This window comes from Plasmodium gonderi (assembly GCF_002157705.1).
Source record: "Plasmodium gonderi DNA, contig: Chr06, whole genome shotgun sequence".
Lineage (NCBI taxonomy): Eukaryota > Apicomplexa > Aconoidasida > Haemosporida > Plasmodiidae > Plasmodium > Plasmodium gonderi.
In genome coordinates this window covers 226638-244133 of record NW_021628931.1, presented here as the reverse complement: position 1 = coordinate 244133, position 17496 = coordinate 226638, and the positions used below count along the sequence as shown (strand labels likewise).

At 33.4% G+C, this 17496-nt stretch overlaps 2 protein-coding genes across 2 annotated transcripts; one reads left to right on the top strand and one right to left on the bottom strand.

Annotated features, from left to right (window-relative positions):
• Positions 1-1629: 1629 nt before the first annotated feature.
• On the top strand, positions 1630-11659 carry PGO_060410 (hypothetical protein, conserved; the record flags this gene model as incomplete). The annotated part of the gene is made up of 24 exons (XM_028686685.1): positions 1630-1710; positions 2275-2401; positions 2559-2662; positions 2958-3119; positions 3433-3514; positions 3674-3992; positions 4501-4608; positions 4767-4968; positions 5246-5568; positions 5901-6026; positions 6295-6538; positions 6936-7056; positions 7246-7452; positions 7657-7721; positions 8110-8228; positions 8644-8719; positions 8904-8984; positions 9287-9533; positions 9789-9952; positions 10109-10246; positions 10469-10664; positions 10880-11042; positions 11244-11379; positions 11651-11659. The coding sequence occupies 24 exons, from the start codon at positions 1630-1632 to the stop codon at positions 11657-11659; spliced, it is 3600 nt and encodes a 1199-aa protein (XP_028542486.1).
• Positions 11660-12788: 1129 nt separating this feature from the next.
• On the bottom strand, positions 12789-13728 carry PGO_060400 (60S ribosomal protein L30; the record flags this gene model as incomplete). Its single annotated transcript, XM_028686684.1, has 2 exons — positions 12789-12991; positions 13605-13728. The coding sequence occupies 2 exons, from the start codon at positions 13726-13728 to the stop codon at positions 12789-12791; spliced, it is 327 nt and encodes a 108-aa protein (XP_028542485.1).
• Between the last annotated feature and the right edge of the window lie 3768 nt (positions 13729-17496).

Below are 17496 nucleotides of genomic sequence, written 5' to 3'. Positions count from 1 at the left end.
ACTCATAAGTTTTCGCTCTTGGAAAAAAAATATACACATGTATGCATATATATATGTATAAAAAGAAATTAACAAAATGGAGTAAAAAAACAGGGAGCAGATAAACAAGAAGATAAGATAATTCACAGGGTTGTGATCACCTCACTGGGGTAGTGAGAAAAATACACTTTGCACAAAAAGACAACGACTGCAATTGGCACGCGTGGGAATCATATGTTGAAAATGAACCTTTATGTCACCTAATGGTGTAACAAAAAAAGGTTTTCAATATGTAAGTTTTTCGCAATGTTTGGCATGCTTAGCCCGTAAGGCGTTTTTTAACATTTTTTAACATATTTTAACATATTTTAACATATTTTAACATATTTTAACATATTTTAACATATTTTAACATTTTTTAACATATTTTAACATATTTTAACAGATTTTAACATTTTTTAACATATTTTAACATATTTTAACATTGTTTTTTGTTTTCTTCCTTTTTTTTATAACGTGCGAAAACTACCTCCGCTGCATGTGATAAACCACGGCTAACCAGTCGGTGTGTCGCACGCATGCAGGGTAGAAAATAATATTGTGACATTCTCTTCCTTGGTCGACATAAAACCAAGGTGAAGAAATAGTTAAGATGTGGTGCCCTGTCCGCAAGTATGTGCGGATCCTACATGTGTTCTTACGCGCTTTCTCGATATTACACATGTACAAAACATGGATATGCATATCATTTTTATACATAAGCAATTTTACATGCAAACAATCGATATTTTCATAAATGGAAACATAAAGAGGGGGATACATGTGACTGAAAAAGGTGCAAAACGTGAAATGGAGTGGACGGAGGAGGAAAAAAGTACAGAAAAGAAAAAAATATGGAAAAGGAAAAAATATGGAAAATATAAAAATATGGAAAATATAAAAATATGGAAAATATAAAAGTGAAGGATTTTTTTCAGAGTAGTGCAAATGTTGCATACATTTTTCTCAATTATTTAAGCGAATGGGTGTTTAACATACAGTCACACTGATAAGTAGTTGCGCCTGAAAGAGCAGGGAGATGTCAAACTCGAGCATGCACTAGCACGTGCATACATGTATACATGTATACATATATATACGTACATATACGTGCATATATGTACAAATACATATGTATATGTAAACCCGCTTTCACTTCTAAAGTATAAGCTAACTAAATCGAAGAAATAACAAACGTTTGTTAACTGGCATGGAGAAAAATAAGACTGTTCAAGTTTACTCCCCTCCTCTTACACTTTTACTGAAAAGATTAATTTAAGATGTGCTATAATAATAGGGGAGGGATCAGCACGTGTTCATGTAGAACTTTTCCATTTTAGCCTCATTTTTTTTTTTTTTTTTTTTTTATGCTTTTGTTGTTCCATTTTAATCGCAGTTTTTTTTTTTTTCTTTTGTGCTTTTGTTGTTCCATTTTAGTCGCAGTTTTTTTTTTTTTTTTTTTTTTTTTTTTTTTTTTTTTTTTTTTTTATTTTTTTTTTTTTTTTTTTTTTTTTTTTTTTTTTTTTTTTTTTTTTTTGTTTTTTTTTTTTTTTTTTTTTTGTGCTTTTGTTGTTCCATTTTATTAGCATTTAATAGAAAAAAAAAAAAAAAATGGAAAATGGTGAAGCCAGTAAAAGCCCTGGAGAAATAGATGATGCATATTTTTGCAAAATTATAAAAAAGGAATTACAGGTATGCACAGACACATGCACACGAACCCTGCATATGGAAATTGTATACATGTGTATTGTGGTGCAAGTTTACACTTATTCCTTTCCTTTGATGTTGTTAATTGACTTTGCATGTTCCATAAAAAAGAGTCACTTTCCTCAGGCGGGGAGGTCTATCGAATTTGCATTTCAGCTGTGTTAAGAAGAAAATGTTAAAGGAAAAAAAAAAAAAAAAAAAAAAAAAAAACTGTAGAAAATGAAAAACTCTTTTAGTAGAAATTGTGAATAGACTTATTTTTACCTTATCCTTACTTTGTTTTGCCACCATTTTCGACATTTTTGTGTAAACCAGCGCTGTATAGCCTATGCTGTGTCACTCACTGAATGCACACGCTATGTCTGGGAATCTCTCCTGTCGATTCTATTCTAGTGTAGTGCACACCCTCACAAATGTGAAAGAATGTAAATCTGTCACTGCTTCTACGCACTTGTGTAGGATTACTTATGTATGTATGAGCTTAATTATTCATGGGACACTTTTTTTTCTTTTTTTCTTTTTTCTCTTTCGCCTCACTTCTTTTTAAAGGGCATAACACATGAGTATAAAAAGAAAACACAAAAGAATTTTTTTTTCGAATGTATTCTCAAGACAGAGTTATTTGTAGTAACTTTTTTTCTGATACCCTTATTTACATGTTTGTTTTTCCTTAAAGGTATGTAAAAGGAAAGAAGTGTTATGTGGGTACCGGACGAGAGTGGTGGTTTAATCACTTTTTTTTTTTTTTTTTTTTTTTTTAATTTCATTTCAGTTTTCACTGCCCTGTCACTGTCTCATCGAAATTATGGTAACCTTTTTCCCCAATTTTATAGATAACGATATAATAAGTCAGCACTATTTAACATGTTTGTTTTTTCTCATATTACTTCTTCTACTTTTGTTCGTGTTTATTTATCACGAAATTAAAGAGGCTCAAGTAAGTTAAGATTATATGTCTGTCTTTGCGTGTTTTTATGAGGAAATATAATTGTAACACATACTCTACATTGTGCCGTATGCATTACACACTACGCATGATTCATGTAGACATTTCAAGGTGGAATATTGCAATTTTTGCAACAAAGAACAATGCAAATTTATTGACATTAGTTTTACATGAACATATGATCGGAATTGGCCGATGGAAAAGCTAATCATGTATGGTGATGAATCTCCTACACTCATTAAGAATTTTTTTTTGCAAAATTTTGACTTCTTTTTTGAATTTGTAGAACAAGGAATTTTTAAGTAAAATAAATGAAGCCACTAAATTATTGTCATCAAGAAATTTTCCTAAGAACAAGAAGGAAGATTTTCACTTTAATTGTTTACCCAGTTCTAATTTTATTTTTGTTCTGAGGAACAAAAGATGGGAACTCTTACCAACCAACCTGGTAGGGGGAAAAAAAAAAAAAAAAAAAAAAAAAAGAGAAGGAGAAGGAGAAGGAGAAGGAGAAGAAAAATAATATGTACACATGTTCTCCCGTCGCACTTCTATTCCAACACATGCACGTGTATATATTTCATTTGTGCATGTCCACCTGTACGCAGCAAGTAGAGGAAAAAAAAAAAAAAAAAAAAAAAAAAAAAAGTCTGTTCTTATGCCTTTGTATATGCTCTTGTTTCTGCCCGTTTTATGCATATGTGTATGACCTACACGAATTAAATATTCTCTCATCTTTGTACATCTCCCTCACCCCTGTGCAGCTAATCAAGCAGGATGTCTTTTTACTACGCGCGGGGGATCTGATTCCATGCAGATGCATAGAATACAACATGAAAGAGAATGGTATGATACATGTTCAAGCGTAATAGATATGTGCTATGCTAGTTGTGAAATTTTTTCCTGTCCTGTATTTTTTGCAGAGATATAATCTTTTGTGTTTATGCATTTGGCATGTTCTTCTTCTTCTTTCCATCCCCAATTTGCATGCCCTCCATTTTGCAGCATACGGGAGGAGATATGAAAAGAATGAAGTGTTCATGCCTATGGACAAATATAAAATTAGCATGAACTTATTGACAAAATATGCAAAGGATGATAAGAGGGATTACCTCCCTTCCTTCCACTTGTACTCATTCTTATCAGAAGAAGACGTGTCTATATCTATTATAAAGAAATATATGCAAGAATTTGGAGAGAAGAATAAAAATTCCAAAAATAGGGAAAATTTAAGGGACGTCATATTAACTGAAAAGATACATACATTTTACCTCTACCTTTGGATTTTCCTCTTTTCAATATCATCAGTATCCTCTCTCCTATAGTAAGGTTTTGAAAATTATATATTCAAACATGCACCAAGAAATTTCTTCGCCTATCACATCTACAACCGAACCTGGTTCTCTCTGGGAATAACCGCGTGGAAAAACATGTCCAATGTCTGAGCTTATACCTAATCACATTCACGCTTAACCTAATCACATTCACGTCTAACCTAATCACACTCACGTCTAACCTAATCACATTCACGTCTAACCTAATCACATTCACGTTTAACATAATCCCATTCACGTTTAACCTAATCACATTCACGTTTAACATAATCACATTCACGTCTAACCTAATCACACTCACGTCTAACCTAATCACATTCACGTTTAACCTAATCACATTCACGTTTAACATAATCCCATTCACGTTTAACCTAATCACATTCACGTTTAACATAATCACATTCACGTCTAACCTAATCACATTCACGTTTAACATAATCACATTCACGACTAACCTAATCACATTCACGTATAACTTATTCATTCCATCCTTTTAAGCTTCATAGACATCCGGAGACACAGAAATGGCATTCCACATTTTGTCGTTATGTATTTCGTGCTTTACAATGTATTGATGTCGATTACTATGCTGCCCTTTTTCCACAGGTAAGTTTTGATTAGGACAAAACCCCAAAATGGTGAAATGTCATCTTATAAGAAACGAAGTGATGAGGGTCATCTGTAAGATAGCACCTGATTAGATGGACAATACCACCATCACCTCCCCTCTCCCCCTCCTTGATACTACCTTTTCCATTTTGCAGAATATTTTCAGAACTACTTTATGGGTACTGTTCATCCCTTAATATGATATATGAAAATTACTTTAAGGACGAAACGAATTGTGAAAGTAACTTTTCTTCATCCTTTGATTTCTCATCAACAACTGAAGAAAGTTCCTATGGGAATAAAAAAAAGTTCGGTTTGTTTTACACGTTGAAAAGTATTTTTCTTTTAATCATTAAGGTAAAATTTCGATTGCAGATGCTGTGAAAATGGTAGCACTGCGATGATATGTACATATGTATTCACATATATATATCTACATACATATATGTATATACATATATATAATGCGTGTATGGAGAAGTAGAGGGAAAAAAAAAAAAAAAAAAAAAAAAAAAACACTCACTTGGGCAAGAAACGTACTATATACATCATATGGACAAAAGACATTTATCTTCATATCGTCTCCATCTAGCTTTTTTTTTTTTTTTTTTTTTTTTTTTTTAACCAACTACAGGGAATAAGAATAGACAAATGTTATCTGAATATATTAAGCGATTGTTCAGTTTTATGCTTCTTGGATAGCAGTGGAATTTTAGTGAATACAAATCACAGCATTAAAGAAATTTGTATATACAATTACATGAACAACAAGAGGGATATTCCTCAAAATACTAGTATGGCGAAAGGAATTCCAAATAATCATAATTATATGCTAACGGTTATTGACATACTGATGGACAATAAGAGTATGTACGCATATCAGCGAATCAAGAATATTAAGATTTTACACTCTCTGTTTTTGTTGTCATACTACACGCAAGTCCCCAAGTATATAAAGTAATAAAAGAAAAGAAAAAAAGAAGTAAAAAAGAAGAAGTAAAAAAGAAGAAGTAAAAAAGAACAAGTAAAAAAGAACAAGTAAAAAAGAAGAAGTAAAAAAGAAGAAGTAGAAATAAAAGATCCTTTTTTATTTTTAATTTAAATTGTGTACTTTGCTGCTTGATGGGGTGGTGTGCTGAGCCATGCTCATTTGTGTTTCCATTTCGTCTACTTGCTGCATACATATGGACACGCACAAATGAAATATATACATGTGTTGGAACGCGGGCTCGACGGGCGAACATGTGTACATATTATTTTTCTCTTTTTCTTCCTCTTTCTTTTTGCAGAATTCTGGACGAGTTTCAAAACAACATCCTGAATTACATGAACCAACTTGATTACAGTCACCTGTACATATGCCTTTGCGACATAGGAAATATTTCCTACCCATACAATAAATTTGTTTTTCACATGTAAGTAAGAGAAAGCAAAGTGGGGGGGGAGTGGGCATGTCATATGTGTAGACGTCATAATGATTACGTCAGCATAATGGTAGTTTTTATTGAGGAATAAATGAGGGAAAAAAGGAATGTTATTTTAGAAGACAAGACATTCAAGTGGAATTTCACTTATTGTTACGTGTTTGTTTTTATGTACAATTCATGTTTTTTTTTAAGCTCATTCTCACTATGTCCTACTTCACTCCAATATTCATTACTTTTAACCTCTACTTGGATGAAGGCTGTTTTTCTGTGTCGAAAATAAAAGCGATTATGAACTTTACAAGAAAAAGCATTGTGAACTTAAGAGACATAAGAAGCCTCATTGGGACACTGATGATCGCCCTTACTATGTGCATGAACATGATGAAAAAGAAAATTCATTGGGTATAAACATATATGACAATGTAATATCCAGGGACAATTTTGTTTTTATTTTCATTTTGTGTGAGAAAAAGAAGGATAGGTATCACCTCTTTCTCAAGGTAAGCCATGCATAAATGTCTGAAACTGCTTCCGGCCGGTTTGGGGCCCCGAACGTGTGAACGAGCCACATTGTAGGACACGCTAGAAAGAGCAGAAGAGGGAAGCAGAAAAAGAGAGAAGAAGCAAGAGGGAAGCAGAAAAAGAGAGAAGAAGCAAGAGGGAAGCAGAAAAAGAGGGAAGTAGAAAAAGAGGGAAGTAGAAAAAGAGAGAAGCAGCAAAAGAGTGAACCTGAAAAAGAGTGAACCTGAAAAAGAGTGAACCTGAAAAAGAGTGAACCTGAAAAAGAGTGAACCTGAAAAAGAGTGAACCTGAAAAAGAGTGAACCTGAAAAAGAGTGAACCTGAAAAAGAGTGAACCTGAAAAACAAAGGAAGTCCCCCCCCCCCTCCCCTCGTAGGGCCAACTGGATGCCTTAGTGAACAAGTGCATGTTTTACTATGACGGAACAATTATAAAGAAGCTGAAGAGGAGAAAAAAAAAGGTTCTACGCATTTTGAACATGCAATGGATTTCCTCAGGTTACCCAGACATGCATCATTGCCCCCATTTATATGTGCACATATGTACGTATTCCAGCTAGCTATTTTATCAATTCTTGCAATTATAGAAATTGTCCGCTTCGAGGTCATACCAGTCCTTCAGTCTCGTTTTGCGCCTTTACAAATTTTGTGTCATATTTTTTTCTCTCTTTTCCCCCTATTGCATAGGCATCGAAAGCATTTGCTTTGCGTACAGGCCCCTGAGCACAGATGAAACAAATTACTTAAAGACAAATTTCAGTAAAAATATATACATATTGACAATAAATAAAAGGAAAGTGTATAATATTAAAAATTTTTATAATGAAAAACCATTTCCAGTGAAGGAAAACGAGAAGTTCCTATCACACTTACTCTCCACCAGCATCTTCATCGGTGAGGAACAACATCATTAATCCGTTGGTGTGTTCGTTTTGTGTGTTGTATGCATTTTTTTTTTGATGCACAATTCTGTTAAAAGAAAATGTTAGCAATTGGACGCTTGAAATGGTGGGGGTTCATCCACAAATAGAGTGACACATGCAGAGAGGGGGTACACAACCTTTTCCATTGGCATCTCCCACCCCATCCACTTTGCAGGCAACTCTGCAGTTAAACTTATGACGAACAATGAAATTCAGACAAGGGTAAATGATTTTTATGATGTAAGTTTTTCAAAATTGGCAAAAATGCAAAGGAAAGGAGCTCCTGTTTAGTTCCTTTGCAGGGTGTGCGCGCTTTGGGCGTTCATACGCATGTATATGTTTGAATGTTTGCATGGTTGAATGTTTGCATGGTTGAATGTTTGCATGGTTGAATGTTTGCATGGTTGAATGTTTGCATGGTTGAATGTTTGCATGGTTGAATGTTTGCATGTTTGAATGTTTGCATGTTTGAATGTTTGCATGTTTGGATGTTTGCATGTTTGAATGTTTGCATGCTTGAATGTTTGCATGCTTGAATGTTTGCATGTTTATATATACACACGCACATTCACTTCTTTTTGTGCCTCTTTTCCAATGCTATCTCCATATTTGCGTGGGGCTGATGCAGGCCGGAATTCGGTTTGTGTATTTCAGCAAAACAGACCAAGGCAACACGAGGAATGTGGCGAATTTGTTAGGAATAGAGACTAATTGGAACACTTCCATCTCCCTAAGTCTTAATGATAAGTAAGTGCATGCAGGGTAGATTAAGAGTAAGGAATCTTCTTGTTTTGGGATTTTTGAGTACCCGTCCGCATGAATACACAGATAGGGGGGGGGGGGGGCACCACCCCAATTTTTTTCTTTCTCTGAGGGAGTTGATACTTTCCATACAAGATTAGCATCGCACTAGGGATATGCCCACACGAACACTCACGAACACTCACGAACACTCACGAACACTCACGAACACTCACGAACACTCACGAACACTCACGAACACTCACGAACACTCACGAACACTCACGAACACTCACGAACACTCACGAACACTCACGAACACTCACGAACACTCACGAACACTCACGAACACTCACGAACACTCACGAACACTTACGAACACACATGTATGTATGCTTTCCCGCCTTGCACTCATCGAAAGGTCGAGCTTCAAAAACAGAGACGGAAAGGTGGTTATCCCCAGTGGAATAAATAACATAAAGACGCACATAAAAGAAGTAAGGAGGAAGAAAAGGAAACAAAATTAGTCCAAAAAATTTTCCCACGTTCACAGTTACCATATTTCTGCATATATACTTCTGCATCTGCATGTTCGTACGTGTGAATATGCACACGTTCACACACAAACAAGCATACTCAGAAAAACACAAACACACCCAATTCCATGTTTGAAATCCACAGATTGATGACATCCCACTTCGAGTTTCGACCTACTCCGGATGTAACAAATTCAACACTGCGGAAATGATAAAAATATTGCTTGTAAGTAGGTTCCACAAAAGGGGGGTTGAGGGTGCGACTCGTTAAGCAGCGGTCAAAATTTTTTTTTTTTTTTAAACACATGTTGGATGTTTTTTTTATAATACTATACACTTATGAACAGTGTGAAATATCAGGAAAAAAAATTTTATTTAAAATGAATAAGTAAAAGTATACAAGCACATATATCTCCCTGTCCCCCCCCCCCCCCGCTCCTACCCCTCTACCCTCACTACCACTACATGGCACATGTCTAATGGTTATTTTATTTTCTCTCATTTTTTGCTCCCTTTTTTTCATCTCAGGAAAATAATGAGATTATCACTTGTGTAGGAAACAGCCTTAATTGTTGTAACTTTGAAATATACAATATGTGCAACTATGCAATATCCATTTTGCTGCCATTCAATAATATATGCAAAGACTGTCAAGGGAAAAGAGAACGAAATAGTCCTTTTGATGAGTTGTCAACAAGGCAAAACCCGATCATCTCATACGCCTCTTTCGTTAACACATTCCCATGCAACTTGACAATAGAAAAAAGCCGATCGGGTAAGTGTTCACTTGGTGTGATGGTCGTGGTGTGCTAGTTGTGGTGTGAAAAACTCTGTTTCCCGCCCTTGCATCCCTCCGTATGAACACATGTTGAAGTAGAAGTGGTATCATATTCAGCCCAGTACATGCGCATGCGTATATCATTAAATAAAGATTTTTCTCTGCAAGTAGCACTGTACTGCTGGATGCTATGTCAACCCTGAAGGACAATCCGATTCCTCACTGCTTTATCACTGCTTCATCACCACGCAGATTTATCTGAAAATATAATGGAACTAGTTTACAAATTGTTGAAGAGCTCGAGGATACACAAAAAGAACGTTTCGTTGACTATATTTTACTTTTACTTTTACTATTCCCACCTGTCCTTTTTGTTATTTGTCATCTCTGCCTTTTTCTTACCTCCCTTTATCTCGGTAAGGCATATCTAATTCATTTGTGTAGCAATGTAGATGTGAATTATATAGCCCCACTACCACTACCACCTATACTCGTATGCAACCACATGGATACTTCATCCCATATATTTCTGATTCTCTAAATTTATGCGATACCTAATGGCAATGTTATAGGTCCTAGACTATCTCTTATTTATTTTGTTGATCATACCACTGTTATCAATCTCCCTTCTGAACAATAATAATAATTCGACGATTATGAACGAGATTCCAGATAAGGTTATTACAAGGGACTTTTTATTAAAAAAACTGGTATGAGAAAAGACACGTCGATGTGCTAGAACACTCTCAGCATGTTTATTTTGTTTATACATAACATAATTGTAGTGGAAATTTTTTTTTTTATTCACATGTCTACAATATGAATGTCTCTGTAAACATTTGTTCATGTAGAGATGGGTGTATATTTCTGTGCTTCACCATTTCGCTACTGAATTGTTCCCAATAACCGACCCCCTTTCCTGAATGCAACAGATTTTTTACCTGATAAAATGGATTTCCTTCATGGTCTTTTGCATTATTCTGTCTTTATATTATGTAAACTTAATTAACCATCAATTTACGAGAAAGTATATAATAGAATCCCCACTGAGTGAAGAGAAATTAGGTTCCTTGCGGAAGAATTTCGTGGAAGATGTTCAACATCACTGTATACAGAATGTGCATCTAGGTAGGAGTTTTTTCCATGAGTTTGCACAAGCACTATGATCATGAAAAAAAAAAAAAAAAAAGAAAATGTCACTAGATATCATTAATTGAGGTATTATGTCTCGATCGAATCATCAGCATCATTTTATTTCTCTTTTATACCCCTTTTTCTCCCCCCCCCCCCCCCCCATATATTTCTTTTCCTTATTTTTTTTTTTTTTTTTTTTTTTTATACAGGATCCTTGTACAAATGCCAACTTTTACTTCACGAATTTTCGCAAAATGAGAACCTGGGTGATCGTCGTGGCATGATGGCAGTTATAATAAAGCAGATGCAAATTTTTTTTTTTTTTTGTTTTTCTCTATTGTTCTTGGTATCGTCCCTGTCTTATAGTGACAAGTGAGGGAGCTTCCCTTCTTCCACCCGTTTGTGCTGCCTCGCTTGCGTTGCCCCCTTTGTGTTGTCTCGCTTGCGTTACCTCGTTTGTATTGCCCCGTTTGTATTGCCCCGTTTGTATTGCCCCGTTTGTATTGCCCCGTTTGTATTGCCCCGTTTGTAATGCCCCGTTTGTAATGCCCCACCTATCACCCCTACACGCAGGTTCGAACCGCTGCACAAATTAAGTTGCATACAAAATTCGAAGACCTATTTTTCGTGTCTGTTTTTCTTCCTCATATTAAGTCTCTCATACGTGTGCTTACGCATATATATGCTTCCCCCCTACTATGTGAAGCAGGTACAGCAAAAAATTTGCAAGGCAAAAAAATTTCAAAGCAAAAAAAAAAAAAGGTGTACTATATATATTTTTTTTTCCACAGTCGTGGCTTTTTTTCGATTGGAAAATTCGGCTTTATTTATTTTATTATTTTTATTATTTTAATTTTTGTTTTTTTTTTTTTTTTTACATTTTTTCCACTGCAATGAGGAGTACGTATATATAGAGAGTGCATAACTGTTCACGGTTTCTTTTTCCCCTATTTGACAGTACCCTGACGTGACCTTAACAGTACTTATGATTATCTTTAGTCTAGTTATCTTAGTAATAAATGAAACTCTAAAGCGTGTGGAAAAAAGGATAAAAATAAATAGGCAGAAATATTTGAAGGTTTTGTTTGGCACGCGATTAGGTATGTGGAGTCCGAAATGAGAAGAGTTTGGGTTGACTTTTTTTTAATTTTTTCCAGCACATGTAAACATTTTTCCTTATTAATTTTGTTCAATCCACTTGGTGTAGCCAGTTTGGCTAGTCTCTTTTTTTTTTTTTTTTTTTTTAATTCCCTTTTGAAGCTTGACACAAAACAGTTTTTTTTCATATTTTTTTTCCCCTCCTCGTGAACTACTTTTATTTAACATTCTTTGTACCCACTGTAGCATTTACATTGTTATGTGTTTTTTTTTTTTTTATTTTTTCTGATTGTTACGGAAAGATGGTAAAGAAGAACTGGTGTTAAAATATATGTCAGATGGGTGAGCGTAATAGTTCGTTAATTATTTTGGAAAACACAATTAAATGATTTAATTCATCGCGCACGCAATGGGAGTTAGTGGTGGGGATGTATTCTTATCTTATGGCGAAGGGAAAAATATTAACATGTAGCTTTTTCTCGTTTTATCATAAAATGAGCAGATAAAAAAGAGTGTGTAAGAATAAAACAAAAAGGGGAAATTATTAATAACATGTTTTTAAAATTATTTTTATGAGTTCTTTCAAAAAAGTACAATTTTTCTTATCATAGAAAGTTAGGGGCATATGTATGTAGCGTAAAAGGATTTTTTTTTTTTTTTTTCTTGGAAAAAGTAAAGCTGCACCTATATATATATATATATATATATATATATATCCACTGTTGATAAAAAAAGAAGAAAAAAAAAGAAAAGCTACATATATAATTGGGTAATTGGATGGAAGATATGTTATACAGCGCTATACTTGAAACATACGCAAAATCAATCACACACACACAAAGGGGGGAATTTGCAGATGTTGTTGTCTACTGCAACTGCACACGCTTATTTTGTAAGCATACTTTGGTTCATTTTATCCTTTCAAACTACCATTTCTTATTCTAGTTACAATTTCATATCTTATATTCTCTTTTCCATATTTACAAAAATAAGGTCTTTTTTTGTTTGTTCATACGGGTTTTACTCATTTGTCTTAATTATATCAGAGTCCCCAACATCTGTTATGACGAGACAACTTATTCGAAACAGTTTTCCACAAGCTGTTCCCAAATCATTATTATCCCCATGATAATCATGAACTCCACATTTTGCAAGCATTGCATAATATTCAATAACACTTCTCTGTATTGGTGGGCAGTTGCTACTCACGATGACAAGTTTACCTGTACAATAGAATTGTGTTGAAAATGGGCAAGAATAAAATAAAGTGAAGCATATCATTATGAACCATTATGAAGTAAAATACGGATGAGTAATCCATACTGATTATTATAAGTGGTTTCCCATTTTCGACAAAAGAAAGAAGGTGTGTGGTTGTATAAGTCACATCCATTCGGTATATTTGTAAACGTGAAAAATGGGATGCCCTTGAGGGGAATGAAATTTTCAACCAATCTCAACCACACACACACAAACACAATGATATTATGCTATATGCACAGGTACGAAGCACATACATGTAAAAGTAAATGATATAAATTCGATGCATATGATGGATGTGATGGGCGTGACAGATACAATGAATGGTTGTGTCGTAATGTTCTTATGGTTCATGCGGCACTCCATGTGCAGAAGACATACGATGGGCAACATGTGCATGTGTAAGTATGTGCACATGTACGTATATACATATGTATATATACGTATGTATGTATATATATATGTATGTATATATATATGTATGTATATATATGTATGTATATATATGTATGTATATATACGTATATATGCGTGTCCTGGTTTTTAAGTTTGAGTGTCACTCGGGGGCTACAGTACCTTTTCCCGTTCGAAGGGCTTTTAAACAGGATTTTCTTCCAAACTGATACTTTCCAGATTTCATAACAAGCTGCAATTTTGCGTTGATGTTATCTCCCGCACTTTTCTTTGACTTCTTTGCCATTGTGAATTAAAAGGATGGGTTATTACTTATTGGTGCTTGGCTTCGTGCGTGTGTGCAGATGTTTCAAAACTTGGCAATTCAAAAAGCTGAATCGTAAAAGGGGGAATGAATAATATATGAAGAAGTTTTTTTTTTATTTTATTTTATTTTTTATTTTTTTCTTGCGTATATTGCGATTCTATTGATGAGTTAAAAAGTTTGACCATTAAGGATGGCAACTAGTGGGACTAAACTCAACTTAGTCATGACTCCCGTTGGCATGCGTTTCATTTTTCTCTCATATTCTTCCGTGCAGGGAATAGCAAAAGAGAGAAAAAAAAAAAAAAAAAAAAAAAAGTCCCTTACCTACTCAAACGGAAAAACTAAATTATAATAATTCCCTTTGTCGGAAAAAATAAATTAAAAATATGTATATATATATACATATATATATGTATATAATATATTTATATTTACATCACTCTCTCTCCTCTTGGGTAAAGATATTGAGGTATCATATTTTTTATTTTATTTTATTTTTTTTTTTTTAACTCCCAAATTGGGGGTAGGGGAAGTATATTACCTTATAACATGTACTTCTAATAAAGTAGTTAGGATTTATAGTTGTGTCGCACCGGTAAATAAATAATGTCGCAAAGATGCGCAGTTTAATATAAAAAAAAGAAAAAAGAAAAGAATTTTTTTTTTTTTTTTTTTTTTTTTTTTTTGTGTATTCCTTATTCCTTTTATAAATGTAGCTAGGCGTTGAAATATATGAACGAACAAATGGTTTATTTCTTCCTCTTTTATATAATACCTATATTGTGGGCGTGATAGTGGAAAAAACACATAAGTGCACATCCAGTTGCCACTAATCAGTTAGTGAGTGTATGTATACTTACATATGGGGTGGGAAGGCTGTTATTATGGTGTATACGTAACTTTCTTCGCATAAGTTTTTTATGTGTTCCACATAACGCGATGTTACAAGATTGAAGCGGAAGAGATAATTTTTTTTGAACAACAAAAAAAAAAAAACAAAAAAAAAAAAAAGGAAACTGTTGGGAGGAGGATATTGACCCGGGGAGGGTAGGGTGGGACTTGTAAAAAATATGAACGCAGGACAAAATAAGGATGGAAGTGAAAGTTGTATACAGTTCAATAAGGTGCGAGTATATTTTTTTTTTTTTTTTTTTTTTTTTTTTTAAATATAGCACCCAAACTTCCCCCCCCCCCTTCTTTTCCTTTATGATGATGAATATGCACTATTACATATGTATTTAGTATCTATATATATAGCTTTTGCAGTGGGGCGCAAGAAGGAGAAAAAAAAAAAAAAAAAAAAAAAGGCTGCGAATTTTTTTACTTTTTTTTATTTTTTCAAAGAATTATTTCCAACCCGTGGAACTGAAAAGAACACACTTTTAATTTTCTCATAAATAAAAAATGAAAAAAATAAAGAAGGGTTTCTTTTTATTTATTTATTTTTTTTTTTAATGGCTTTAAAAAAGTTCTTTAGTGAAAATCAGTAGTTATGCTCAATTTTACTGTATTTGAGGAAAACCCCAGGATATATGTTTTTCTTCTTTTCCTAAGTGATTCATAAAATAAACCGTAAATGAAAAAAAAAAAAAAAATTGAAGACTTAAAAACATTAAAAAGGTTTAACTCCAGTTAATAGTGCACAAAATATCAAAATGTTAAAGAAGTGTTTAACATATGGAAAAAATGAAGAAAAAACTCTTTTAACAAAATAAAAAAAAAAAAAAAAACAAATATATACGTGCTGTGACATATTACATATTGGAAAAAATATAAAAAAATAATATGTTTTTTTCACCCCTTAAATAATTTCCACCGTACCCCTCAAAATATATATATATCTCCAAATTGTACATATAATCCCTCCCCCCCCTAGAATCAATATATAATATAAAAATGATGAAAATAAAAAAAAATAATAAAAAATTTTATCAATCTATTTTCCACAGATTCACTGAATAAGTAAAATGTGTCCAATAGAAATGCTCTACATATTATCTATGTCTTGTTTCGTTCACTGCAGCAAAAAAAAAAAAAAGTCTACCTCCTTTTTTGCATTGCACACGTAAGTGTACGTATACATTACATGGATGTACACATTATGTGGATACATACAGGACGTGCATATATCACATGTATACAATTTTTTTTCCATGATTGAAATCCCCACCAGTACATAACTAATGATGGAAACTATTTTCTAGTAGAAAAAGGGAGACAGTTTCTTAGCATGATACATTTTTTTATGAAAATTTTTCACCTTATATGAAACCCCTCTCCCATCGAATAATTAAACTAAACGTGTTCCCACCTGAACAAATTTGAATTATGGAATTTTGGTATCCACGCGGCTTTCCATCAACACGTTACATTTGGAATGTGTAATGCACACTCAGATATGCATGCGTGTATATATATATGTATGTGTGTGTATGGATATTCGATGCATATATACCCGGCTGTGCACATAAGTACAAGGGGAAATAGAATTCATGAATGCAAATTATTTCGTAAGAAAATATAGCGATTTTTTTTTTTTTTTTTTTTTAAGCGATTTAATTTGACAGTTTTATTTTGTTTTGTTTTAATACATTTTTTTTTTCTGTTTTGTGCACATATATAATAATTTCCCGAATTTGCAACTTGTGATGTGGCGTACAAAAGTCATATGGAAAATCCGATGATATCAAAAGTATATCTGGAGGTGTTATGCTCAAATAGGGAATTCGAAATGGGGGATAATATTTCATCCTTTTTACATTAACTCTGTCCTGGTAAAGATGCCAGGTACGCACGTTTGTTTGATATAACGAACAAAGTGACGAAGAAGATTCATCACACTTGTTGTCATGTTCGTCCGTGATGATGTTGCAAAGGTGGTTCGTCCAATGTTTTTTCGCGAATTTTTTGGCTAAAATTGATCTCACTATTTTGCTAACACGTGGAACCACACATACATTTGTGTTACGTGTACACATGTACCAATGTGTCCATTTGACTTTGTGTGTGCATATGTTTGTGTGTGTGTGAGCCTAAGTTTGAATGAGCTCATAACAAATGTACACCTACAGAGCGTTAATAATTTCCAGCAATAAGTTTTAAGCACGCGAAATGCACAACACAAAACCCGGGGGAGAGGGGTTCAAAATTGTTTTATTCATTTATTCATTCATTTATTCATTCATTTATTTATATATTTATTTTTTTTTTTATTACATATATATGTGCATACCTGAACACACCTTGTCATAAAATTACATATGTAAGTACATGTCTGTGCGTGTAATAATGTGCTCACGCCGCATATATGTATTTGTGAATTTTTACACATATTTCTTAAGCTCTTTCGAATAATAGGATTACGAGAGGGTGGTGGGTGATTTTTTTTTTTTCAGTTCTTTTTTCAAAAGGTGAAATGAAAAGATTTAAAAAAAAAAAAAGAAAAATTAAAGAGGTGTACACAAGATCTATTTTATCAAAAACGGTTGTTTAATAATGAATATTCGATTTATAAAATTATTTTATGCATTTTTTTTTTTTTTTTTTACGAGACACACTCTAGTGTATCCACTTTTAAGTCGGAAAAAAAAAAAAAAAAAAAAAAAATGGCTAGCAAAATAAGATAAACACACCTTAATACTTGTTATCATTGAGGAAGAGGAGATTTACTTTAGAAAAATTTATATAGTATTGTTATATTTTGAAAAGATCGAAATTATATTACATTGCTTCTCAGCCATGTTGCAT